Raw genomic sequence first — 25,291 nt, 5'->3', positions numbered from 1 at the left:
ACGTGAGAGAAGCTGCTGGGAGAGGGAGCTGGGGACCACAGCGAGTAGCAGGAGGCTGCACTTGGCGAGACCCATGGGAAGTTCTCAGAGCAGGCTGAAGAGCTCTGAGAAACAGAGATATTCAATATTTAATTTTAAATTGTGCTTCTGCAGCTTACAGCTCTTCCCCTCCCCAAACCTTCAGTATAATCGGTTGCACATAAGTGCCTTATGTAGATGGTTTGAGGGAAATTGGGGGAAACAGCTGAGTGCCAGAAAGGGTCCTGATGAACAGTAAGGATAGCATAGACATGGGAGGTGACACAGAGCGGGAAAAGGCTGATGGGCACAGAAATGGAGAGGCAGCCGCTACAAGAGGTATTCATATGCACAGATGTATTGAAGCCCTCAAAACAAGAATTGTATTTGTATTCAACTATGATGAGTGATTAACATAAAGTGATGATCGAAGTCAGCATTAAAATGGATCCCATGAGAGTCGGGACAGCCTAGACAGAAGACAAAAGAAGGAAGGGACATTCTCGTGGGTGTCTCTGGCAATGGAACAGGCCCGTGGTTTCATGCTAGACATCTGAGACTCAGTGTAAACTCCAACTGAAGTAGATTCTTCCCCACCCCCAGCTCCCCAGCTCCCCACCCAGCCAGGACTTTGTAGAATTACCACCCAACATTTACTGTTACTAATGGAACACCTGTTACTTTCTGGGTGCAAAGTCACTTGGTTCCCGCCCCTTGGAGTGCTGTCTGTTCTGCAAGGCAAATCTCACAGTACTGATCAGCACTGTCACAGAAGCAGGTCCAGAGGGTGTGGGAGCAGGAATGGAACTTTGATCCAGTTGTGGGCATCCGGCAGCTTCCTGGAGGAGGGACACCCAGGCAAGGTCGTGGTGTTTTCCAGGCTAGATGGATGCCTGGCGGGCAGAGGGAGAGGGCAGAGGCACAGCTGCAGGGGCTCCTGGGTGGTCTTCGCTGCCCCTCTGCCAGGCTTACTCATAGCACCAAGCAGCCGGTCTTCATCTCTCTTGTCTCCAACAAGCCCTGTTTCTCCAGCTGGCCTCCAGGTCCCTCAAGGTCTGGAGACTTGGTGCATGTTTGGCTGTGAGAGTAGGAAGCCGGGAGATCTGAGTGTACTAAGAAGAGCTCCCTGCCCCAATGCCAGCTGCTACCTTGCTTACCCTCCACCTGGTCCCTCACTCCTTCCAGTCTGACAGCCACCATGGCAGAGCTGCCAATGAGAGTATGAGGCCCTCCTGGGGAGGTTCCGGCTGGAAATAGAGGAGCGGGGATTGGGAGCCAGAGAGTAAAGCGGGGAGACAGTACACAAGGAAAGGATAAGGGTGAGCAAAGACACCGAGGATTTTTGCAACTTTCTTGCCACTCTTTATCTTCCACTTTTTTGACCTCATGACACATGTAGAGTAAAAGCTCCTGAACAGACTCACCAGAGGAGGGAAAACTGTTTTTGAGGTAGGAGTGAAAGGTTCTGTAGTGGAGAGAGCTGGAGCCCGAGACCCAGTGCAAGTCCTGCTGTGTGTCCTGAGCAGACCAAGTGCCCTCTCTGGGCCTCCTGGCTCCTCTCAGTGCGCAGCCTGGCCAGGTACTCGTCACAGCCTCCTGCAGTCCCAACCTCTGAGGGTTCTGTGTGGACAGCGAGGCGGGAGGAAAAGCCTGTCTGCAGCCGGCCAGGCCTGGCGGTGCTGAACCTCCCAAGGCCGAAGCCAGGCCTGCGGAGTCAGGCGAAGTAGCCCCAGAGGAAGACATTGACGGCCAGCAGCAGCACAGCGTTAATGTTGCAGACGCTCCTCCAGAGCGGCTCCTCCGCGATGCTGGTCAGTTTCTGCTCCAGGGCGGCCTTCTCGGCGGGGCTCAGCGCTTGCTCCGGGGCTCCTGAGATCCCGCAGAGCCAGCGCCAGAGCCACTGTCCCCAGGACCTGCGTGGGGCTGAGGAACAGGAGTCAGAGGGGAGGGAGGCAGGGGAGCGGCAGAGCACAGGTGGGAGAAAGGGGATGATGAGAGAGCAGGGCCGGGAGAGAGACGGTGAGAAACCCAGGAAAGGAGCGAGGTGCACAGAAGGGGCAGAGGCAGGTCAGCTTAGCCCTGGCGCAAGCCGCAGGCGGGGTGCTGAGCTAGGGCGTCACGCTGAAACCCCAAACTGTTGTAGAGCGGATTCATCTCCAGGGGCGGGGGTGTTGGGGGTGAGGGTAATGAAGCTCATCCCAGTTCAGAGCGCCCGAGGACCCAGTGGCTCAGCGTTAGGAAGTGCACTGCCCTGCGGTATAAACCAAATCCTACAGCTGCACTTTCTCAGTAATGAGGGCAATATTTTGGCTCCCATTTGCCTTACTCGTTTAATATCAGTAGTCATCTGGGAAGAGGAAGGGTGATATTTTGAGGATTCCCTTAGAGACCCTGTTCCCAGTGATTGGTGTCTGTCTCCATCACTCCCCTCCGCCCCGTATGCCCTCAGTCTACCTCCAGGCTGCTCCCGGCTGGGGTCTTCTGCTCCTCCGGGCCCTGTGGGGCCCTCCCCATAGGCCATCTGCGCTGTTCCTGCTGTGCTCTCAGGGGGCTCCTTCTCCAGCTCAGAGCAGGGGCAGTGCCGCGTCCACCAGGTCAGGCGAGCCAGCTGGAGGGAAAGCAAACAGTCTCAGCTCAGGTGCCTTTGGAGGGCACTCAGGCTGTAAGAAGAGAGGACCCTGTTCCTGGGAGGCCGGCAGAGCCTCATGGAGAACAAGGAAGGAGCTCGCGGCTGGAGGCGGCCGGGCTCTGAGTACCGACTCACCCATCCTTTGAAAACCTGAACTCCTTGCACCTGCTCCACGCAAGCCTCCTGCCAGGGGCCAAAATCTCAGCAGATCGGGCTGGGCCCCTGACCTCCCAGAGCTCACAGACAGGGAGAAGCAAGACTGGGGACAGGCAGACAGGTGCCCGGTAGTGTAAGGGAGTTAGAGAAGACGAGGTTCGGAAATAGACTGGTGCTTTACAGGAACAGATAACCTTTAATGAGGCGAGAAGGGGCAGCAGTCAGATTAGTGAGCTGCTACACTAACCCAAGAAAAGAGTAAGTATATATAGGCATATACCTGGAAATCTACTGTCTTAAGGGGGCCTGTTCTTCTCCAAGGCTGTTCAGAGTAGTTCTCTCTTAAATGGCTGGGTCAAGGAATTCTGGAGATCCACCAGCGGCTGGACCAGCTGGGAGCTGGGCGTAAGCAACCTTAATGTCCTTTTATTTATTTTTTTTTCCTTCAGGTGAGAGAGTTCTTTGCTTTGCATAGAATGGTGGGGAGGACCCTGAGGGAGGTTTTAACTCCAGGCTGTTTTGAGCCTTGTAACTTTCCTTCATGCCCCACATAGCGACTTCTGTGGTCAGGTGGAGGAGCTGACCCTAAATGAAACTGGCCGGCAGTGGAGAGTCACAGAAGACAGAGGCAAAGGAAAGAGGTTGAGCTCTAGGCTTTAGAAAGATCTCCTGGAGTGAACTGATGGGATCCAGCCTAGCGCCGGGTGTGCAAGTGAAACAAGAAAAAAGGAGCAGCCCGAGGTCATGGGAGGGGGCAGTGTCAAGGTTAAGGAGTGAGCTCTGCAGACTGTGACAACTGAACAAGCAGGTGGGGGAGAGAGGAAATGACAGCTCACACAAGGAACAACGGTATTTAAGGAGCAGGAAGAAAGCCCCATGACAATGGCAGAGGGGCAGTCAGCTGGCAGGAAAAAAATACAATGAGCAGAAAAGAGGTCTCCGGGATGCAGCATGTGGGCAGTGACATCTGGTTCTTCTCAGAATCCACTTAAGGTGAGGATGGGGAAGTGGCCATTGATTTTTAGTTACAAGGTTGTTGGGCATCTTAGCGTGAGTGACGCCAGAGGGCAGTGGGGCACCAGCCAGATGGCAGTGGGATGGGAAGTAGATGAGAGGGAAGCAGAGGCTGGGGATGGAGACCATTCTTCACAAAGTTTGCTGCTGAGGCTCAGAGAGCGAGACAACTGTATCTGGAGGAGACCAGGAGCCAGGGAGGAGGTTTTTCATTGGGAAGGATTTTGGTGCGGAATGAGACAGCAGACAGTGGGGAAGCTGCAGGATCAAGGAGTGGGCGGAGACCATTTCTGGAGTGAGTCCCCTGGGGAAGTTAGCCTCTTGGCTCATCTGTGAAGACGCTGCTTGTTTGTAGGCTTTCATTACGCCAAAGGTATACATTGTTTTGCCAACTCTAAAGGTAAGGAGTGTTATTAGTTACTTCCACCCAGTGTGTCAGGGACCAACTTTTGGTATGGGCTCTGTTATGGGCAGAATACTGTTGCCCCATATTCACATGCTGAAGTCTTAATCACCCCGTTCTTCACAGTGTAACTGTATTTGGAGAGACGTTCTTTAAGGAGGTGTGTGCCAAGTCCTTTCAATTGTGTCTGACTCTTTGTGACCCCATGGACTGTAGTCCACCAGGCTCCTCTGTCCATGGGGTTCTCCAGGCAAGAATGCTGGAGTGGGGTGCCATGGCCTCCTTCCGGGGAGTTTTCCGACCCAGGGGTTGAACCCACATCTCTTAGGTCTCTTGCACTGGCAGGTGGGTTCTTTCCCACTACCACCGCCTGGGAAACTCCTCTTTAAAGAAGTGATTAAGGTTAAATGAGGTCTGATGAGTGAACTCCAATCCAATGTGACTGTTGTCCTTAGAAAGGAGATTAGGATGCAGGCAGACATAGGAAAAAGCCCACATGAAGACAGAGGGAAGATGGCCGTCTATGAGCCAAGGAGAGAGGCCTCGGAGGAAATAAGCCTGCTGACACCTTGACTTCTGGCCTGCAGACCTGCGTGAAAATAATTTCTATCCTTGAAGCCGCTCAGTATGTTGTACTTTGTTACAGCAGCCTGAGCGAACTAATGCCCTTTTACTCTAAAGAAAACAAAGTTTCAAAAGACAGAACATTCTCTGTCTCAGTTCAGTTCAGTGGCTCAGTGGTGTCTGACTCTTTGCAATCCCATGAGTCCCAGCACGCCAGGCCTCCCTGTCGTGTCTGGGGACTGGTAAATCCGTGAGCATGGGAGCTGTGAGGGTTTCAAGCTGAGCTCTTACTTTGCTAGATTGTTTATTTTTTCATAGACCAGTTTCTTCAAGGTCCAACTCAAAGTGGCCTTGTAGGACCGCCCTTCCCCTCCCCCAGGGGCGCCTGCCTCTCCTGCTCTCGACTGCTCCCTTTGAGCGTGGTCCTTCTGTGCTTTCTCTTGGTAGAGTAACTGTTGGCGGTGTTGCGGTCTTCCTTTCCTCCTCCCCCTGCCCCCCACTTCCCATGGACAGTGGCTGGCAGGGACCGTTCATCTTTGTAAGCCCAGGACAGGCCTGGCCCAGAGTAGGTGCCCACTGAATAATTTTCCAATTGAATGAATTACTTTTCACTTGGGAATGAACAGCACAAGGAGCTCACCATCCCTGAGACATCTGTGACCACAGCCCAGTAGAGTGAAGGTCAGGGGTGGAATTCCAGGCACTGGGGAAGGGGAGCATGGGGGCCTCACTCCCAGCACTCCACTTGCCTTTTCCTCGGGGATGGGAGCTGTGCAGAGGCTGACAGTGATGATGACGATGGCTGTGAGCCCGCAGAGGAGGAGTGCGAAGTAGAGGTAGTGGAAATCCTTGAGCACGGCCGGCCTGCGGTCCTCCTCCCCGCAGGCTGGGGCTGGGTAGCAGAACTCCAGGATCATGCGTAGAAGCCCCACCACCAGGCCAAACAGGAGGCCCCAGAAGGCTCCCTGCGGAAAGAGGGCACACCAGCGGTGGGATCCAGGCGGGAGATCCCCAGAGGCTAAAAGCCACAGGTTGTCACAGTGTGTGCAAGCCTGCCTGAGTGAGTTCCCCGTGAATGCTGAGGTGCTGTCTTATCCTAAAGGCAAGCAGAGTGATATACTGGAGAGGACATGGGCTCCAGAACCAGACAGACCAGGCTCCACGGAAGAACAATGATCAAAGCAGTGACTCGACCTCACTCACGAGCAGCGATAAGCAGGTTACTAAGTACTAAGGATAGATGTTTAATGTTTAACTAGAATGGAATCTTTGTAATCCATGGGGAAAACCAGGATCTTCCTCCCCAGATTCCTGTCATAATAAATCAGATTTAGAGCACTTCCTTTTTTAAAGAAAAGCTCAATTTTCATATCTTCTCTGTAGCACTGTTAGGCCCTAACCTACACCTGTTTCCCAGGTATAAGGGTTAGAAGGCTTTTATTTTCAAAATATGAGATGCTGGCCCAGTTTCAAAATTCTGGAATGAATAGAAACCTCCAGAACTGAACAGATCCCAATGTGCATTCTGGTTATCAGCAGGGGGCCTTGAGCTCGGCAAACAGTAGACCCAGCAGAGGCCTGGCTTAGCTACCCCACTGAGGGGCGGGGGTGGGGGGGCTCCATGGTCTCCTTCATGATGGCGCTGGGCTCTCACATGGTCCCTGTGCAGTCATGTCTGCAACGTTTCTTACCTCCCCCGAGGTGCAGCCAATGGATCTGGGGCTCTCTTTTCCAGGCTATCCCAGGGAGTGACCAAGGTTACCCTCCTGGTGCCTCCCAGGATCTGTTAGATTGCAGTGCAGCTTCATGAATGGTACATGTGCCCCCCTGTAAGCTCACACTTTTTTCATCATCTTCTTTGCTGTAAATTTGCTGACATGTAGAACCTTACAGTTTTAGAGATCTTCCTGTCCCCACGGGCTTTTACACACACTGACCCTTCTGTCTGGAATACTCTTTCCTCTCCCATTAATCCTTCAGATCTCAGCTCAGATGTCACTTTGTGACCCCCCCTCCCAGGCATCCCATAGGTTAGGTGCTCCTGCTTTTTGCTCCCATAGGAGCCATTCTATTTGTGTATATTTTTTTATTGCTCACTTGTGTCCAACTCTTTGTGGCCCCATGGACTTTAGCCCGCAAGGCTCCTCTGTTCATGGAATTGTCCTGGCAAGTATACTGGATCAGGTTGCCATTTCCTACTTCAGAGAATCTTCCTGACCCAGGGACTGAATCCGCGTCTCTTTCATCTCCTGCACTGGCAGGCAGATTCCTTACTGCTCGCACCACCTGGGAAGCTATCCTACTTTGCTGATACCACATGTTGAATCATCTCTCCTCCCTCTGGCCCAGTGGTGGCAGATGTGAACTCTGCAAACCATTGCATCCCCAGAGCCTCCATAACGGGATTGATGTTTGTTGAGGGAATGAATAAATCTCAACCCGTTGATGTGGATGGGGAGCTGGAAGCCTGGAGAGGGCAGTCAGGTTCTGGACCGAGCAGCTATCCTGACCCTCTGACGTTCTGGGAGAGACAGGTGTGCTCTGTACTCACAGGCTCTGTGACCCTCTTGCAGAAGATGGCCAGCAGGAAGAGGGCAGTGATGGGTGGGGCCAGGTAGCTGGTGACAGACTGGATGTAGTCAAAGAGCTGCCCGCTGTTGGAGCTTTGGATGATGGGGATCCAGAGGATGCTGACGACGACCAGGACCACCACAAACACTCTGCAAGAGAGCACAGGGCGCTGTGAGGAGCGCTCAGGGCAGCACAGCAAGGGGTGAGTGGGAACCAGGAAGGGAGAAAGGAGAGGAACGCGTGGTCGCTGAATCAGAGACTGATAGAAGGCCAGGATCACAGATGCAAAGATTACAGAAATTTTTATTTGTAAGATCCCAGAACATTAGAATTATAGAATCCAAATAAAACCCTGGAATTTAAAAATTAGATCCCTTGAAGGGGGTGTGTGGACCACCTGCTTTCAGGAAGAAATCCATACCTTTCCCCTTTACCATACACCTCAGTAAACAGCCTCTGGTTGAAAAACTGTGTTTTGGGTGCAATAGTGAATATTGCCAGGAGATGGCGCCCAATCCCCACTGATTGCTGTAAAACTTGACAGGTGGGCAGAGATAAAGGGATTCTGTCCTCTCCTCACCTTTCTCTCCCATTCTCTCTCTTTCTGGCCCCAGTAGAGCAGTAGCTACCTAACGGCCTCCCTGCCATTCATTTCCCTCTCATCCTCCACCCATTTGTACAATCTGTCCTGCACTCAGATCCTTCAATGGTCAGTCCCTGGGCGTAGAGCTGGGGGTGCACAGATGAATGGGCATTAGGGGTCCCTTAGGCAGAAGGCATCGTGATGGAAGAAGGCATCGTGATGGAAGAAACAGGGCAAAGGTAAGGAGATGGACAAGAGTAAGTTATCTAAACTCAAGTACCATCTACCAGAAGGGAGAATGAACATCCAGAAACTTGAGTTATAGAACCTTAAATTATGAAGCAAAGATTTCAGAAAGGTCCTCTTAACTTTATGTAAGCTATAAATCCCCAACCTAGGGAGAAAAAGTAAAAATAGCCACCAAGTTATGTCTTGAAAAGCATAAAATGAATACCTATGAGATAAGGTTCAAAATTTTCAGCTGAGTGTTTAAAGCTCTGCATCCTTTGGAGACAAACTTTCTATGAACATCTCCATCCACCCACGTCCCTCACAGCATTACCTGTGTTTCTGCCTTTCTCTTAAACTGTGTGCGCCCTCGGGGCAGGACCGTATAAATCACCCCTGCGTCCCCAGCACAAAAGTATGATGCAAGATGCCTGCTGAGAGTGAGTCTGGTGGAGTGAATGAGTGGTCTTTCTGGTATCCTGGGGTGACAGCCAGGGCTGGTCTGGAAGACACTGGGGGTGAGCTGCTGGCTAACTCCTTCCCATCAATACAGTTCATCTTTCATTGGTTAAATGCTTTGTCAGCTTCTCTCATTTACCCTCTTGATCAGTTCCAAGATAAAGTTGAACAGGCAGGCAGGGAAGAGACTTTTTTTCTCCTTATCTGGAGGGAGGTAAATGGTCCAGGGTTGGGGCAGAACTTACCTGATGTCAGAGAGAAAGGTGGTACTAGGATCCAGGTGCTGTGGCTGCCGGGCAGCATCTAGACCCAGCCACATCTCCTTGGGGTAACCCAGGGCACAGAGCAGGGGGGAAAGATGTCTGCCTACAGGAAAAGGACCCAGGAAGGATGGGCCTGCGCACCTGCCCACCACCATCAGCTCCTGCTCTGTTGCGTTCCTGCGGAAGCGCTGCCACACGTCAATGGCGAACAGGGTGCTGCTGCTGTTGAAGATGGAGGTGAGTGAGCTCATGAGGGCGGCCATGATCACCGCGATCATCAGGCCCCGCAGACCTGGGGAGAGACGAGGTGACTGTGGACCGCCGGCCCGTGAAAGCTGATCTGCTGGGAGCTACAGAGGCTACCAGCGTCCAGCAGAGCCAGGAGCTCAGAGGAGGGGGAGGGATGGCAGAGGTGTTGAACGAGGTGCCCATCCAGGAACCCAGGAAACCCATAGAACTAGAGGCTGGTCCCAGCCACCCTCTGCCTCTGCCTTCATCTGCAGCCATGGCCTAGTCATCTCCCCTCCCTGAGCCTCAGTTTCCTCATCTGCACATTAAAGGATGTGGGACCAGGTGACCTTTAAGGTTCTCTTCAGCTTGGCCATCTCAATCTGGGTGTTAAACCTGTAGACACTTGGTTAGTGGGCCCTGGTTGGGAGAAGGGTGATGATTAATTATTGAGTTTTTTCAGTGTTTTGTACCTTTATCATGGACACTATGGTGCCAAACTAAAGCCCCAGCCTGGGCAGCAGAAAGCTCTGAGCTTTTGAAAAATTTTCATTTTATTTATTTTAATTTCTAATGCAGACTTTAAAGATTAGTTCCCATTTACAGTTACTGAAAAATATTGGTCATGTTCCCTGTGTTGTACACTGCATCTTTGCGCCTATCTTATACCCAGTAATTTGCATCTTTCAGTTCCCCACCCCAGGGTCCCCCGTCCTCAGGAACCACTAGTTCCTTATCTGTCTCTATGGATCTGCTTCTTTTTTGTTATGTTCACTAGTTTATTTTAGATTCCATATACAAGTGATAATATGCCATATTTGTCTTTCTCTCTCTGATTTATTTCACTGAGTATATGCCCTCCGAGGTCATCCATGGTGTTATAAATAGCAAAACTTTGTTCTTTTTATGGCTGAGTAGTATTCCATTTGTGTGTGCCTGTGTGTGTGCACACCATCTTTATCCATTCATTTGTTGATGGACATTTAGTTTACTTCCTTATCCTGGCAATTATAACTAGTGCCACTGTGAGCAATGGAGTGCCTGTATCTTTAAGAATTAGTATTTTGGGTTTTTGGCGTATATACCCAGGAGTGGAACTGTGGGATCTTACAGTCATTCTACTTTTAGTTTTTTGAGAAACCTCCTTACTATTTGCCATGGTCAGAAGCCATGGGTTTGTTTCCTGATTTTGCGAGTAACTAGCTGTGTGATCTTTGGACCAGGCCTGATCCTTTCTGGGCCTGTTTTACACCTGTAACAAGGGAGGGTGGGGCCTGCTGATATCTGGTCTATATGATTCTGATGAGGAAGCATCTAGAAACATGACTATCTGGCCAGATCCACCTTAGTCCTCCTTCCCCTCAGTCCAAATATTTAACCACCCCCTGCATGCCTCCCTAGAAGGCTCAAGGTGGCCCAGATCTAGGATAGCATCTCCTCTGGGGCCCCTGCTTCTTCTGTTGGTTAATGATAAATTCTGGTCTCTAACCAAGTTATCCCAGACCTCTTCCTCTACCTCCTTCCCACCTCTCTCATCCAGTCCCTCTGCGTCTGCTCCATCATAGCTGGGCCTCCACCCCACCTCCACTATTTGTTTGCTTCATTTCACCTCCACTATTTCTACTGGAGGGAGGGAATAACTCAACTTTCCTCCATAAACCTGCCTTTTCTTCTATGTCTCCAGTCTCAATATCACTATATACTCAAGACCTGTGAGCCCTCTTTGGATCTCTCTGTCTTTCTTGTCTGTGAAATGCGATCAGTCGAGTCTTGCCAATCACATCAAGTCACCATCACAACCTGGACCACTGGAAATCCCTTAGTAATCATCTCCCTGCCTCCCCCTAAGCTGAACCCTCCATGTAGAGTGATCCTTCTAAAGCACACATCTGATCATATGTGTGTGTGCTAGTCACTCAGTCGTGTCCGACTCTCTGTGACCCCATGGACTGTAGCCCACCAGGCTTCTCTGTCCATGGGATTCTCCAGGCAAGAATACTGGAGTGGGTTGCCATTTCCTTCTCCAGGGGATCTTCCCAACCCAGGATCGAACCCGGGTCTCCCACATTGCAGACAGGAGCTTTACCATCTGAGCTACTAGGGAAGCCCCTAGTCGTGTATGCTGGCCTGAAACCCCCGTGACCCTCCACTGCCCCCAGAGTCAAGGCCATGCCACACAGTGGGGCATGGCTACCATGTCCTCCCCGCAAAGCTCATCTCATTCCTGCTGCATCTGCATCTGTTCAGACTCCTCTCCCTCTCAACCCTGGGCCTTCGCACAGGCAGCACCCCCCCGCCCCCAGAATGACATTTCCCACGCCCCTCCCCCTTTGTCTGCCTAAGATGTCCCCTGGTACTAAGCTCTATTTCCTCTCCTCTGGAAAACCTTCCTTCACATTCCCCAAAGTGGGTCAGGTGCTTCATATGGGTCCCTCATCCCCACTGGGTCATGCTGGTCACATTGCATTGTGCCTCTGCCCTGGAGACTGCAGAGTCCTGCCTCTTATCCCTGCCTCTCCAGAGCCAGGGCACAGAGCAGCGCCTCACAGATCCTGTGAAAACGCGTGTGTGTGTGTGTTAGGAAGTGGGGTGCAGAGGTAGATGTTCCCATTTTCTCTACCCATCCATGTGCATCCTTGATGCGATCGATCTGTCCTGGATAGTGGATTCTGGATGTTGCTGGAAAGCTGGTGGGAAGCACGCTGCGAGGGAGACGGACTTACCCACGGGCATGAGAGCCATGACCAGCTTGGGGTAGGCAATGTTAGAACACCCCACGCGGGCCCCGCAGATCGCTTGGCAGACGTCGGGGTCCACACAGCCCACCTCATCTGCAGAAGTGGTGGCAGTTAGACCCAAATTATCCCATGCCTTCTCAGGTTGCCTCAATACGTGCTTTCTGACCCTATAGAAAAATGCTCACTGGTGACTCTGGCAGGGACCAGCATCTAGAGGGTCCAAGAACAGGCTGATATTGGGTCTTATTGGGTTTATTAGTATCTCATAAATTTCTCAACCACATACCACCCTGCAAAGCCTGACAGACTCCTTTAGATTTTCGGCCTTTTATTTTAACAAATAGTAAATATCATTACAAGGCACCATGAGAGCCTCAGTTTGTCTTTCCCTTATAAAGAGAAAGCTGGACTTTAAAATGACATTCAGATACAAGTTTCTTCTACTGAAATACATGCTGTATGTCAGACCTACGAAGCCTAACATATTTACTATGTGTTCTTAATAGAAACAGTGTGTGTGGCCCCTGCTCTGGTCCAGTATTGCTGGAGGTGGACTGGTTCTTACCTGGGTACAGGGCCCGGCTGATCATGCCGGGCATGACGATGAAGAACATGGGCAGGATCTTCAGGTAGCCCCCCAGCACGGAGCCCCCCTTGGCATGGGACAGACTTTTGGCGGAGAGAGACCTCTGCACAATGACCTGGAAAGGCGGCAGGGCAGGCGTGCCACCTGGGCTGGCTCGGGCTCCGCTCAGCCCTGGTGAGCCCTGGCATGGCCGCTGACTGTGCCCCACACCCACCCCCCTGAGCCAGTCCCAGCCGTCTGTGCGTCAGCGCATGCAGTCTGCCCACAGGAGCCCTCCCAGTTGGTGGCGAGCTGGCCAAGCTTGGCAAGGGCGTCACCTGGTCAGTGCACCAGCACCAGGTGGCCAGCACTGTGAGCCCGAAGATGAGGCCTGGCCAGGGCAGGTCCCCACGCACAGGGTCCCGGAGCATGTGGAAGGCGTCGGGCCGGGGGAGGTGACAGCTGGTGTTGGGGACTGTGACATTAGGGAGGGCCTGGCTGTACCGCTCCTCCAGGCCCGGGTACCAGCCCACCTCCTGAAAGCCTGCAGGGAGAGACCTCAGTGAATGAAACAGCCCTGGGCTTGTCACCTACTCCCACCCCCAAATCCCAGTCCTGTGTGGGATCCCTGAGCTTGGAACCCACATGGGACTTGGGGATGAGAGAGGGAAGCGGGGCTCAGGCTCAAGAGCCCTGGTTTGGTGTAGAGAGAATCCTGTTCTTTGGGGGCCCCGCCTGGAGTGGGGAATGGCTCTGTGCTCTGCAGACCGTGGAGGTGACATCCAGAGCCGGATCAGAGAGGAATTTGGAGGGGCAGGGATGTACTCGGGCCTCTTCCTTACCCAGAAACATGAGGACCAGGGCTCCCCCGACCATGATCACCGTCTGCAGAGTGTCTGTGTAGATCACGGCCGTGAGGCCCCCTGGGGACCCAAGGAGAGGGCTCGTCAGCACCCTCAGGGCCTTCCTCTCTGGGCGCCCGCCCTGTGCTCGGCCACACTGGAGAGACCAGAGAACACGCGGAGCCCTCAGCCAGTGGACTCTGGCCTCTGACTTCCCCGCCCCTTGTGTTCTCCAGTCCGCCCAGCAGGTGAGGCTGGTCATGGTCCCAGGCCCTCAGGTCCTGCTCTTTCGTGTCCTCCAGCTGTGCTTTTGTGATATACCAAGTCCCATCCTTGGCTGCGCTATCAGCTCCCCCAGAAGGCTTCCCTCCTTCCTCCCCACCCCAGACCAGAGAACACGCGGAGCCCTCAGCCAGTGGACTCTGGCCTCTGACTTCCCCGCCCCTCGTGTCCCTCCAGTCCGCCCAGCAGGTGAGGCTGGTCATGGTCCCAGGCCCTCAGGTCCTGCTCTTTCTGTCCTCCGGCTGTGCTTTTGTGATATACCAAGTCCCATCCTTGGCTGAGCTATCAGCTACCCCAGAAGGCCTCCCTCCTTCCTCCCCACCCCAGCACCTCCCTCCTTCCTCCCCCACACCTTAGCCAGCAGGAAGTCTGCCTGAGCCCACGTCTTGGGCATTCAGGCCTGCGTGAGGGGCTCTGGAGGAGACACGAGAAGGCAGGCTTGTGGCTATTGTCTGGAGCAGCCTGTGGTGACTCTGGCCCGGGTGACAATCCCCCATTCATCACCCAGGTCCCTGCTGTCCATCTTTCTCTGTGTCTCCTAGTGTCTCTCCTTCCCTGGCTCTCTCTGGCCGGCTCTGCTTCCTCCTGTTTCTTCCCTTTCTGACTCCCCTTTGCTCTGATGCCCTGTCTTTCCATCAGATGCACTGTCTTTCCATCTTTTCCTCTGATTCTGCATCTTTGCCTGCCTCTCTCTTTCCCCCTTCTGCTTCTCTTTCTCACTCTCCCGGTCAGATTTCACTGTGTCCCTCCCAGGACCTCTGTGCCCCTGCTGTCCGGAGCTTCCCACCCCACCTCTCCCTGTCTCTGTTCCCAGCCCCTGCACCTGACGTGACCTCCCCTTGGCCCTACCTGTGATGGTGTAGACGGCCGTCACCACCAGCAGGGTCACTGTGGAGAGGTAAAGGTTCCAGCCCAAGGCCATCTGGATGAACAGGGCTCCAGAGAAGATGTCAGTCTGCAGGGACAGGGACCCAGAGTCCAGGTCACCCGAGGCCCTCTGTGTGGCCACTGGGGAATGTCTCCTTCCTGCTCAGTGATGCCAGGTGCTGTTGGCCCTCAGAGCACAATGAGGGTGAGCCTTAAGTGACGTGCTCGGGAGGATGGGCTTGGCCTGTGGACACTGAGGAGCTATGGGGATTGCAGCGCAGGGAAGCACACAGTTCTGAGCCTGAGAGCCCTGTGATCCGGCTGCGCTCCCAGGGGCGTGTGCTGGTGGTGAGAGGACGGAGCCGCACACTGAGGAAATGAAGCAGGAGGGGGTCAGGAGGAAGAGGCCACTGGGGGAGAGGGTGGGAACCCAGAGGGCCTCCAACTGCTCCCTGAAAGAGCACCAGCCCACTCGGACCTGATGGGGGCCCCAGATGACCTGATAGAGCAGGAGCCCCAGTGCAGATGACGCAGATCCTGGATACCCACGCGCTGGGCTTTATTGGAGGACTTGGGGTCACAGCCTTGGCCTGCGCTGATTTAGGGTTGCTTACAAGCATTGGTGGAAAAGAGGCTGTAGTTTTTCCAGCCCTGAACTCAGGGCATGCTTGCTGGTCCCTTTCCCTGAGTGTTTTGTGATCCATGACAGGGGTTACAACATGGCAGAGCCGCAGGAGGCCTGGAATGGGCCACAGGGCCCAAACATCAGTTCCAGCCCCAGAGCTAGTGCTCTGTGTGGACCTTTGCAAGTCGTTTGACCTGAGTTTGTCTTCCAAGTTTGCATCAATAGAGGAGGAATATGTCCTTTTTAATGGTAACATTCTCAGTGCTGAATGAAGACTAATTTAATGGGAAGATAAATGAATGAATAAACTTGAAATTGTGAGTTCTTTGGATAGAGGGATGGTTATTCACTCAACAAACATTTATCATCCATCTCTAATTACCCTGTTGTTGAGGTTGGGGGGCACGGAGCATGTGATGAAGGGGTGTGAATTCATCCTCCATTTCTATTGTCCTTCCTCTAGCCATCTAGCCATCCATCCGTCCACCTATTCACTTATCCATCCATCCATTCACTTATCCATCCATCCATCTATCCAGCTATCAATTTATCCATCCATACATGCGTATGGCAACAATGTGCTGTGCCCTCTACTAAGCATTTTCAGAGCGACATGATATGGCCACATGGGAAGGTACTCACTGAAATCTTGGTGAAGATGTAGAGGATGAGAGAAAGGACAGACATGTACACCTGGATCCTCTGGCCCCCGAATCGCTTCTTCAGGTACTGCGGCATTGTGACCACGCCGGCTGCAATGTACACGGGGACGAAGATCCAGCCAAGGGCCAGAAGCAGCCAGGTTGCCTGGGAGAATGGGGAGAAAGAGGGATCCATGTTCTTAATGCAGATGGAGGAGGGGCGGTCCATGCAGAGAAGAGCCCTGGGCGGGGCAGTAAGGGACCGGAGGCCTGATTTCAGTCCTGTGTGACCTCTGATGAGGTCCATCAGGACTTGGTTTCCTTATCTATAAAATGGGTTCTCCATTTACCGTGCAGCCTCCCCAAGCACCTTTGAGGTTTCTCTCAGCACTAAGGTCAGGGACAAGGTAGGGTAGAGTGGGTTAAGACCCCCTCTATCCCCGAGAATCTTCCAGGCCAGCTTCCTTACATTCCATTCAAAGCCACCCACAGCAAGACCTCCAGCAGCCCCCGTCCCAGCCAGGCCGATGAACAAGCCGCTGCCCACATTGCTGGACATCAGAGATGCTCCGATCTGCAAAGCACAAGTGGGGTCAAGGGTCAGTTTTCATCTGAATCAATTTGGAGTCAGGATTATGAGCTTCAGGATCTGGGATGGAGGCAGAGAGAGCAGAACCTGAACTCATAAATGTGAGATCAGAGGGAGGAGAGGAAATTGGGGAGCAATGAGGAGGCTGAACAGAACAGGCATTAGGCACTTACTGTTTGTTGGGCACTGTGCTGGGCATTTTATATGCACTAATACACTTAATCTTCAAAATTATTTGGAGGCATGGATACTAATCTTTCCACTTTACAGAGGAAGGAGTTAATGTTAGGAGAAATGAAGTCACTGCCTCCAGGACCCCCAGGGATTTGAGAGGCAAAGTGGGAAAGAAGAAAAGACTTGGAAAGCAAGGTCCATTAAGGAGCATGAAGCTCTGTTCTGGGGCCATGGGTCTAAGGGCCTCTGGAGAGAAGGCTAAAGGGAGAAGGGGAGTCCCCCTTGAGAGGATGGGGGAGGCCTTCTGCCACCCCTTTCCTGCAGACTCCAGGGGAGGAGCCACGGGGGCTAAGCACAGGGCGGGCCAGCCTCTGAGTTAATTTTTCTCCTGGAGGCAGCCGACTACTCCGAGGCAATGCTGTTAGGCAGATAATGATGACAGTTACAGCGGTCTGCACAGAAGCAGCATTGCCAAGTGCCAGGTTCTGTTCTAAATACAGCAACTCACTGACTCCTCATGACAACCTCAGCAGGGAGGTTCTGTTATCATCCCCATTGTTCTTAGGGAGACTGCGGCACAGGTAAATAACTTGCTCAAGTTCCCGAACTAATCAGTGACAGAATGAGGATTTCGACCCTGGCTGTCTGCTCCAGTAACCACTGCTTGACGGGTGCTAGGTAGTTAGTAAGCATTCGTTAGTGTTATCTTTTATTATTAGACAGGATCATTATTGGTAAGAGGAGGGGCTGAGGGCTGGAGGGGCAGAGCCAGTCTTGGACCCTGGGTCACCTTAATAAAATTGTGGTGCTGGGCAGCAGAAAGTGAGAAGGGAAAGCACTGAGCCATTCGGAGAAGAGGCAGGCGTGCAAAGGCACAGAGATAATGAGCCGTCTGACCGAGCTGAGGACTCTGAGCCACCCTGCTGCCCGCGCATACTCCCTCCCTGTCTGGTGGTCCTGGGATGCTGCAGCTGGGCTGGACCCCTGGCCAGAGCACAGAGCACTTGGCCTTCCAGTTTGGAGGAAGAGGCTCCCCAGGCTGTTCTCGGGGCAGTGAGGTGCCTTCACCTCCACCCTGCCCAGGGCTCCTAACTCGTCACTCAAGGAGCCACCCACAAGGTCATCAGGGGACCCGCATGGCTCCTCTGAGACAAGGATGCTGCTGCTCCCTCTGCTCTTGAGTCCCAGCCACACTGCTCTCAGGACACGGGGAGGGGAACCAGGCACTTCTCGGGACTGGCTGAGTAGGGAAGCAGGGAGCTGTTGGACAATCATCACCAGAAGCACACATTCCAGTGGGGCAGAGGGACGGAGAGTCCTCATCCGTGGCTGGTTCCGCCCCAGCTCAGACTGAAGCTGCTCTCACTGCAGGTGGCTCAGCTCCAGCCCTGTCCCCCAAGGAGGGCACCCCACATCCTCTTTCCCACAGGGTGCACATTCCCAGGCCTGGCTCCACCTCCATCTCTGGGGAACCCCGTCCTGCTCCAAAGCCCTGACTTGCCTCACACCCCAGAGCTCTGTCCCCTGCAGGACTGCACATCCAGGCCAGCCCCTGCTCACCCTCCTGGACGGACCAGAGAAGCCGTGCCAGTCCTCTTCTGTCCTTCTCACAGACTCACTTCCAGGGCTGCAGTTTAGGGCTGGGGTGGGGCACAAGCTGAGCAGAACAGCCTCCAAGGGGTTCTCATTATTCTGGTGAGGGGGTGCTGGCAGCACCGGTGACCCTGCCCCTGTCCCTGTGAGCTGCCAGGCCCACAGCCCCCACATCCCTGGGGATTCTGTCATACTCCTGCCTGCACCTCTCCTTGTCTCAGACACCGAACCTTCCAGAAAGCCCTGTGGGCCTTCTGGGTTCCTCCGCTCTTTGGGTGGGGAGGCTGGTGAGAATCAAGACAGGGGTGTGAGTGTGTGTGTGAGTGTGTGTGCGTGCACACACGTGCCATGCGTCAGGCATGCCCGGGCACATGCCCAGCCTCAGTGGCCCCTGGGGCGGACTTCTGCACTGTTAGTTTTGAGGCAGGGCTCACCTCCCTCCTTATTTCAGGAAGAGGAAGCTAGCCTGGATGACCAAGAGGAGCAAGTGGGGAGGCCTGCTGGGAGGGCCTGGGCTTCACAAAGGCCTCAGGGTGGTGGAATTTTACCCCTAGGATTTCCTTCCCTGAACTGCAGTATTTATGTGTCACTTTCCCAAGAATATCTTTCCTAAGCCCACTTCCACTGTCCAGAGGATAGAGGCCTCCTCCATGCACTCACAGGCCCCTATGCTCCCCTCCGGCTGAGCAACCATCAAGTTTTTTACGAGTCTGTCTTCCAGGTTCAGCTCTGAGCCCCTCTAGAATGGGAACACTCTGGGTGGGCTCTGTAGGTCCAGCGTCCTGCCCGGGACCCACACGTAGGAGGTGCCCAGTGGACACGGGTCCCTCCTGTGTGTTTGCAACATCTCTCAGGTTGCCAGGTGTCTCTGGACCTGAGGGAAGGAGTCCAGAGCCAGGAAACCCCTCGGAGGCTGTAGCCTTGGTCCAGGTTGGAGAAGATGAGGTGAGACTGGGAGGTGGGGAAGGAGAAGGAGGAAGGTGAACTCACCGGCCACCAGCTCATGGACCTCCCCGCCAGGAAGTAGCCGCCGATTGTCCCTCGGCTCGCACGAATGGATGACTGAAAGGAAATGGCAAGAGTGAGGAAGTCCCGAGTCTCCCCAGGCTCTGCCCTCGGCCCCAGATTCCCTGCCCTTTGGTTGCTGGCACTGTGGGGACATGGGGTGGGAACCGAGGCTGGAGGCTTCACCGTCTTTAAGCTATGGGGCTTTGGTGGGGTCAGCTGCTCTCTCTGGGCCCCCCTGCTCATCACCTCGCCCACCAGGACTGGTGCGAAGAACAAAGGAGCTAATGGGGGAGGGGGCGCTGGGTTGGAGGTGGGGTGGGGTGTGTGAAATGCCCTACTGAATGCATGGCACTGTGCATGTGCCCAGATTATTGGCATGTCCTTTTGTGCCCTATCCTGCCCTCCACCCCATCCAAATATTCCTTCAGGAAGTGAGTTGGGATCTCATCCTCAGGCTACCATGGTGAGGAGACCACCCTGCTCCCTCCGCCCAGCCAGACTCCCATCCTGGGGGCTGGGAGGACACAAAGCACTTGGTCCCCAGACAGAGGCAGGGCTCTGCCAGGGGTGGGAATGGGGGGCGGTCTCCTGCCCCTGCCTCAAGTCAGATTACATCACTGAGGCCCACCCAGGGCCCTGGAGCAAACCCTGTCCTGCACTGGGAGGGGGTCAGTGGCTGCCTTTTTGAAGAATTACTCTGAGGGCTGAAAGGGAGTGAGGAATGAAAGAACTTTCTCTCAGAATGCAGATAGTGAGACAGGGTAGAGGGCAGGGGGGATAAATTTAAAGCCATTATTAAGATGTGAGAGTTTGACTATAAAGAAGGCTAAGTGCCAAAGAGTTGATACTTTTGAACTGTGATGCTGGAGAAGACTCTTGAGAGTCCCTTGGATTACAAGGAGATCAAACCAGTCAATCCTAAAGGAAATCAACCCTGAATATTCATTGGCAGGACTGATGCTGAAACTCCAATACTTTGGCCACCTGATGGGAAGAGCCGACTCATTAGAAAAGACCCTGATGCCGGGGAGGATTGAAGGCAGGAGGAGAAGGGGATGACAGAGGATGAGATGATTAGATAGCATCACTGACTCAACGGACATGAGTTCGAGCAAACTCCAGGAGATAGTTAAGGACAGGGAAGCCCAGCATACTGAAGTCCATGGGGTCACAAAGAGTCAGACATGACTTAGTGACTAAACAAATTTAGATGCTAAAGACAGTAAGTGTCTGGTTGGGTCTACAGACATCAGAAATGCCTGAAGGACTGAAGGAAAGAAGGGGAATTGAAAGAAGCATCTCTTCCCCTAAGAGAAAGGCATATATTACTCAGTAGGGCAGGAATGCTGTACAGGGCCTGAGGCTTGTCAAGCCTTTGCTTGGACTTTCTGTGTCAACCCTGGTCCTCGGGAAGGTAGATGAACAGGAAGAATTTACATTACAGATGAAGAAACTGGGGTCCCCGAATGGGAAGCAATTTGTCCAAAGTCATGAAGGAAAGAAGCTGGTGCGTCTCATGACCATGGTCTCCTGGGAGCCAGTGAGCCTGTTTTCTTACTCACACACCTTGGGAAGCAAGGACTGCTTGTCCCACTTTACAGATGAGGAGACTGAGGCCCAGAGAGGGTTCTTGGCCTTGCCACAGCCTTGTAAGTGACCAGCTGGGACTCAGATCCCTCTCTGCCTCACAGCAGAGTCTAAAGGTGCTGGCATTTCCGTCCTTTGCTGCGGAGACAATAGGGGTCATTTATTGCTGCAGGCTGTGTGTTGGGCACTGTACCAGATCCTTAAATGTGTCATGTTCCTAAAGCAAGTATTCCTCTTCATTCTCATTGGGTGAGAAAACTAAGGCTCTGTAGTATATTCCCAGGACCACACTGCCCTAACTGATAGATTTGGCATCTGAACTCAGGGCTCCATGGTCTCCAAGCCTGGCCCCCATACATGGCACCGAGGCTCCGGTGAACGCTGGAGACCAGAACCCGTTGGGAGCCACCCGGCTCTCTTCCCATGAGCACACTTGCCCCAGCTCTTTTAGAAAGCTCAGCTCCATGCCAAGATGCTGCCCACTGGAGGGTGTGGTAGGGTCAGGAGTCAAGCACTCACAGAGTTGGGGATCCTGGCATGAAGAAGATGGCAGGAATGGGACTCAGGGGCCAAGGGTGCATGGGGTCAAAGGCATCAGATGCACAGAGACAGGGAGTCCAGAGACTGGGGTTCAGGCCTGGCCTGCCTCGGGCTCACTGTGTGAGCTCAGACAAGTCACAGCCTTCTCTGGGCCTCAGTTGCCCATCTCTAAATGGAAGGGTTGAGAGGGTGATCCCCCCTTAAAGTCCTTATACAGTGGTCCCTGTTCTTCCCAGACATACTTACCTTCTGCCCACCCCTGCCCCCAGCTCTATGATCGGCTGCAGAAGAGAGCCTGTCTCTGCCTCCCCTGCCAACCTCCAACCTCCAGGCTACTCACCCAGACCCCTACTCCGATGACGAAGACAAAGTAGACGACTAGGACGGCAATATCGTAGGCGTGCAGGCTGACTCCAGGACCCGGCGCTGAGCGTGGAACTGTCGTAGTGCTGACCCCATTTCCCGAAGCTCCAGGCCCCATTGCTGCCAGCTCCGCGCTCATCTGCCAGTCAGTCACAACCAAACTGGACTTTGAGGTGCTCCTGGCTTCATTCCTTTCCTGTAATGATTAAACAGGCCTGAGCCCCATTGGCCGCTGAGCCATCCCTGAGCCCCACTGGCACATAAAGTCCTGATACTCCCGCCCCTTTCCCCTAACTGCCAGCCCCAAGCCTCTCCCTTTTCCTGCAAACACACACACACACACACACACACACACACGCACACATGCACACACACGCACACACACGCACGCACACACACACATGCACACACTCCCACCCCGGAGAGGAGCAGGAGGAAAAGCGCAGGGTCCTGGCGACCTGGCCTGGGCAGGGGGTGGAAGGGAGACTTCAGAATCGAGATGCTCAAGGTCATGCTTATGTGGAGAGGGAACTGAGGCCCAGGAAGGGAAAGGGGCCCCGGAAGTAAAGGTGAAGCTGGGCCTGGAGTGCAGACGTCTCAGTGGTTGGATCCATGCACAGGGAGAAGGGGGGTCCGCTGTGGTCCTTGCAAGGGGTCCACCACGTCCCGTGCTCCTGCCTCCAGCGCACCCAGGTGTCATTTTCCTTTTTTCAGGATGTAAGAAACAGGCCTGGGCAGAGACATGGTTTCCTCCAAGCTACAGAGCAAGGCTACAGTTCACAGGCTGCTCGCTTCCGTTGCTTGAGACAGTTGCTTTTCGATTCTCACTCCCTGCATCCTGTTTATCCCATGTGTTGTTGTTTAGTCGCTAAGTCATGTCCGACTCTTCTGCAGCCCCATGAACTGTAGCCCACTAGGCTTATCTGTCTGTGGGATTTTCCAGGCAAGAATCCTGGAACAGGCTGCCCGTTCCTTCTCCAGGGGATCTTCCTGGCCCAGGGATCAAACCTGCGTCTCCTGCGCTGGCAGGTGGATTCTTTGCCATTGAGTCACCAGGGAAGCCTCATGTGTCGTTCACAGTAAATGGAAGATCAGTCCCCTTACTGCTGGCACCTGCAGCCTGGGTCTCCCTTAGCCCTCAGGATGTGCCCTCATGGAAGATTCTGGAGCCCAAAGTTCCGCTCGAACTCTAGGCCAGCTATTCCTACTAGCCTCATGAACTTGTTCTCTGAGGTCACTACCCAAAATTTCAATCCAGTGGGACAGCTCACCTCTCCTGTCTCCCTATCCCCATGTGCTTGGATTTGCCCGGCTCCTTCCCAACCTTCTGCTCCTCTGCTCGCCTCCAGCGTCCACAGGGCCCATGGTGAGCAAACACATTTCTATCCTCAAGCTTGTCACCGCTAACCTGCCATCCTCTGTCACAGTGACCAGTTTGTCCCCCGGCACCTTCATCCTTGGTCACCTGCTCATGTGGAAGCTCTTCCTTCTCCCGAGCCCCTGGAGCCGGGGTCAGAACTCAGCGTGCGCTTCCTCATTCCTGGGCTGCACGCGTGCCACTCCCAGCAGGGCCGTGCCGACCAGGTCTCCGTCTGTTCTGTGACCTCCATCATCACCGTTTCTTGGAAGTCCTCTCTGACCCCCAGTCTGGGGAACGTCCACAGTCCCAGCCTGCAGCCCTGTTTATCTCCCTGAAGGTACTTGTCAGTTTAGAGCGTGTCTCTCTTAGATGTGGACCCTGTGTATCTCATTCACATGTGTGTCCCCAGTGATGGGCAGGATCAATGCACTGAGAGTGGAAACTGTCTAACACACAGTGGTGGGGCGAGGAGGTGGGCCGGGGGCAGGGGCAGGGGGAGGAGTGAACAGCAGTGATGCTTTCAGGGGAGGGCTTGCAGTGTGCCTGGCGCAGGGTCTGCAGGGAGACTGGGGGATGCCAGAGGAGACATGGTGTTGAGACTTGCAGTTTAGAGAACCCCCTGGGGCCAGCATGGGGGTGGATGGGGCTGAGGAAGCTGGCACAGAGGTTTAGGCAGGGAAGGGCACCTAGTTGAAAGGATGGAGAGCGCAGGGTTTGGGCTGTTCTTACTGAGCCGGAAGCATGCAGACCTTTGTGGCTTCCTCTCCCCTGGGGTCCCTGTCCCACCTGTGATGCCAAGGTCCAGAATCCTCCATGTCAGGGCCCCCAGACCTTGGCAGACGTTCCACTCAGCTCCCAGCACCTGCAAATACTTATCTCTGCAATGGAGCTCTGGGTAAGAAGCAGCCCTCGGTTTGTTCAAATCCTAAAAGGACTGACTAACCAATGACACCTTTGACTGAGGAAGTGAAGCTCTAAAGGTGAGATCCTGAGCTTGAGAATGAAAAGCTGATGCAAAGGGAGCTCTCAGAGCCCAGAGCCCAGTCCACACTGTGAAAGCTGTTTCCCATGTGGAAGGAAACCCCCTTTCATAATGCTGCCTGGACATTCCCATCTCCTTGGGGTGCTCCCAGGCCCAGGAAGAAACCAGGGCACATGGTGTTATTCTTCCGGCTGGCGCCACCCTGGTTGCTTGCAAGATCTTCCTGAAAAACCACTCTCAGCAGCCAACCTTTCTGCTGAGAACTTCCTCTTCCAGAACAACAGGAGGTAAGGACTAATATCTACCAGCATGTGGCAGAAGATTTGTGTAGCTCACAACCCCAGTACAATCACAATTTTGTATTAACTGAATGAGCTGGTTTTCTCATCACTGTTTTACAGGTGAAAGGCTGAGTTTCATTGGTGACGACCTGTAACTGTGGCTTGTTTGGATTCTGAATTCAGGCCTGACTGACTCCAAAAGCTGGGCTGCATCACACGACCGTTTTTGTCCTAATCCTGTGTCTACAGGGAGAGAGATGGAGGTTTATCCCTTCTCAGGGTGGGTAGGAAACTGCTTCATTGTTTCCCTTCCTGTAGGGTCTCTGAGAGGAGACAGGAGCCCCCCTGGGTATGGGTCCTGATTCCAGAGACCTGTCAGGCCCCTTCCTGCCACTCTAGCCCTCAGCCACCCTTCTTCCCCTGGCCACCTCTGCCCCCTTCCTGCCACTGTCCTAGCCCTCAGCCCACGTGGTCTGGTGAGGCTGTTGTTTTTTCACATGCTCCTCTAAATTCAAATTCAATCGCAGTTCCGTTTAGCTGGTCCCAGTCACTCACTGAGCACACTCTGGGCCAGGCCCTCTGTCAGGGCTGTCCCATGACACACCTCCAGGGGGCACCATTCCCAAGGATGCAATGTCAGTGGTACCTGGGGCAGAGGCCATGCTCTGCACTGGGCAGAGAGAGGAAAGCAGGCCTGGTCCTGGAGGAGAGGCTGTGATGCAGGAGAAAACTATGCCATCTGTGCAGGCCAGGGGAGGCACTAACCTCTTCACGGGGCCTCCCGCTCCAGCCACCAAAGGGCCAAGTCATTTGGACTGCACCCAGGTCCAGATCACACCTACTCCCAGGCCCCAGGTAGGATGGGGGCTCATGTGGACAGACCGGAGACTTAATTCCAAGAAGAAAGAATTGCCATCTATCTGGGGGGTGGGAGGTAAGATTGAGAAAGATGATGACAGAGACCCAGGGATGGAGAAAGGAGAGGAAAGAAAAAGAAGGAAGTGAAAACACTCATCACTAAATGATCCCCGTCAGACACCTACCTGCACAGCGCGGTCTGGAACCTCCAGAGCTCAATGTCTCGGCCTCGGCTCTGGGCAGAAGCTCCCAAAACCTAATGTGACTCTGACCTGGTTTC

At 53.7% G+C, this 25,291-nt stretch overlaps 1 protein-coding gene across 6 annotated transcripts; it reads right to left on the bottom strand.

Annotated features, from left to right (window-relative positions):
- Positions 1-378: 378 nt before the first annotated feature.
- Positions 379-21,688, bottom strand: SLC5A9 (solute carrier family 5 member 9). 6 transcript variants are annotated; one of them, XM_027969813.3, is made up of 14 exons: positions 21,508-21,688; positions 19,023-19,094; positions 16,146-16,250; positions 15,678-15,842; positions 14,393-14,498; positions 13,262-13,342; positions 12,758-12,963; positions 12,420-12,555; positions 11,840-11,947; positions 9,030-9,180; positions 7,336-7,504; positions 5,534-5,749; positions 2,473-2,626; positions 379-1,941 (listed from the first exon to the last, which is right to left on the bottom strand). In XM_027969813.3, the coding sequence occupies exons 1-14, from the start codon at positions 21,667-21,669 to the stop codon at positions 1,733-1,735; spliced, it is 2,040 nt and encodes a 679-aa protein (XP_027825614.1). In that variant the 5' UTR covers positions 21,670-21,688; the 3' UTR covers positions 379-1,732. The 6 variants fall into 6 exon arrangements, with proteins under 6 accessions (XP_027825614.1, XP_060264776.1, XP_060264784.1 ...); XM_060408793.1 differs by having other exon boundaries at positions 379-2,626; XM_060408801.1 differs by lacking the exon at positions 5,534-5,749.
- Between the last annotated feature and the right edge of the window lie 3,603 nt (positions 21,689-25,291).

Source organism: Ovis aries, chromosome 1 (genome assembly GCF_016772045.2).
Source record: "Ovis aries strain OAR_USU_Benz2616 breed Rambouillet chromosome 1, ARS-UI_Ramb_v3.0, whole genome shotgun sequence".
NCBI lineage: Eukaryota > Metazoa > Chordata > Mammalia > Artiodactyla > Bovidae > Ovis > Ovis aries.
This window is presented reverse-complemented; position numbering and strand designations above follow the sequence as displayed.

Bases quoted from the DNA above. Each gene is read 5' to 3' on its own strand.
- SLC5A9 (XM_060408793.1), bottom strand. From the start codon at position 21,669: ATGAGCGCGGAGCTGGCAGCAATGGGGCCTGGAGCTTCGGGAAATGGG. The intron at 19,095-21,507 runs GTGAGTAGCCTG...ATTTCCTTTCAG, and splicing joins TCATCGGAGTAGGGGTCTGG to TCATCCATTCGTGCGAGCCG. The intron at 16,251-19,022 runs GTGAGTTCACCT...TGTGCTTTGCAG, and splicing joins GGTCCATGAGCTGGTGGCCG to ATCGGAGCATCTCTGATGTC.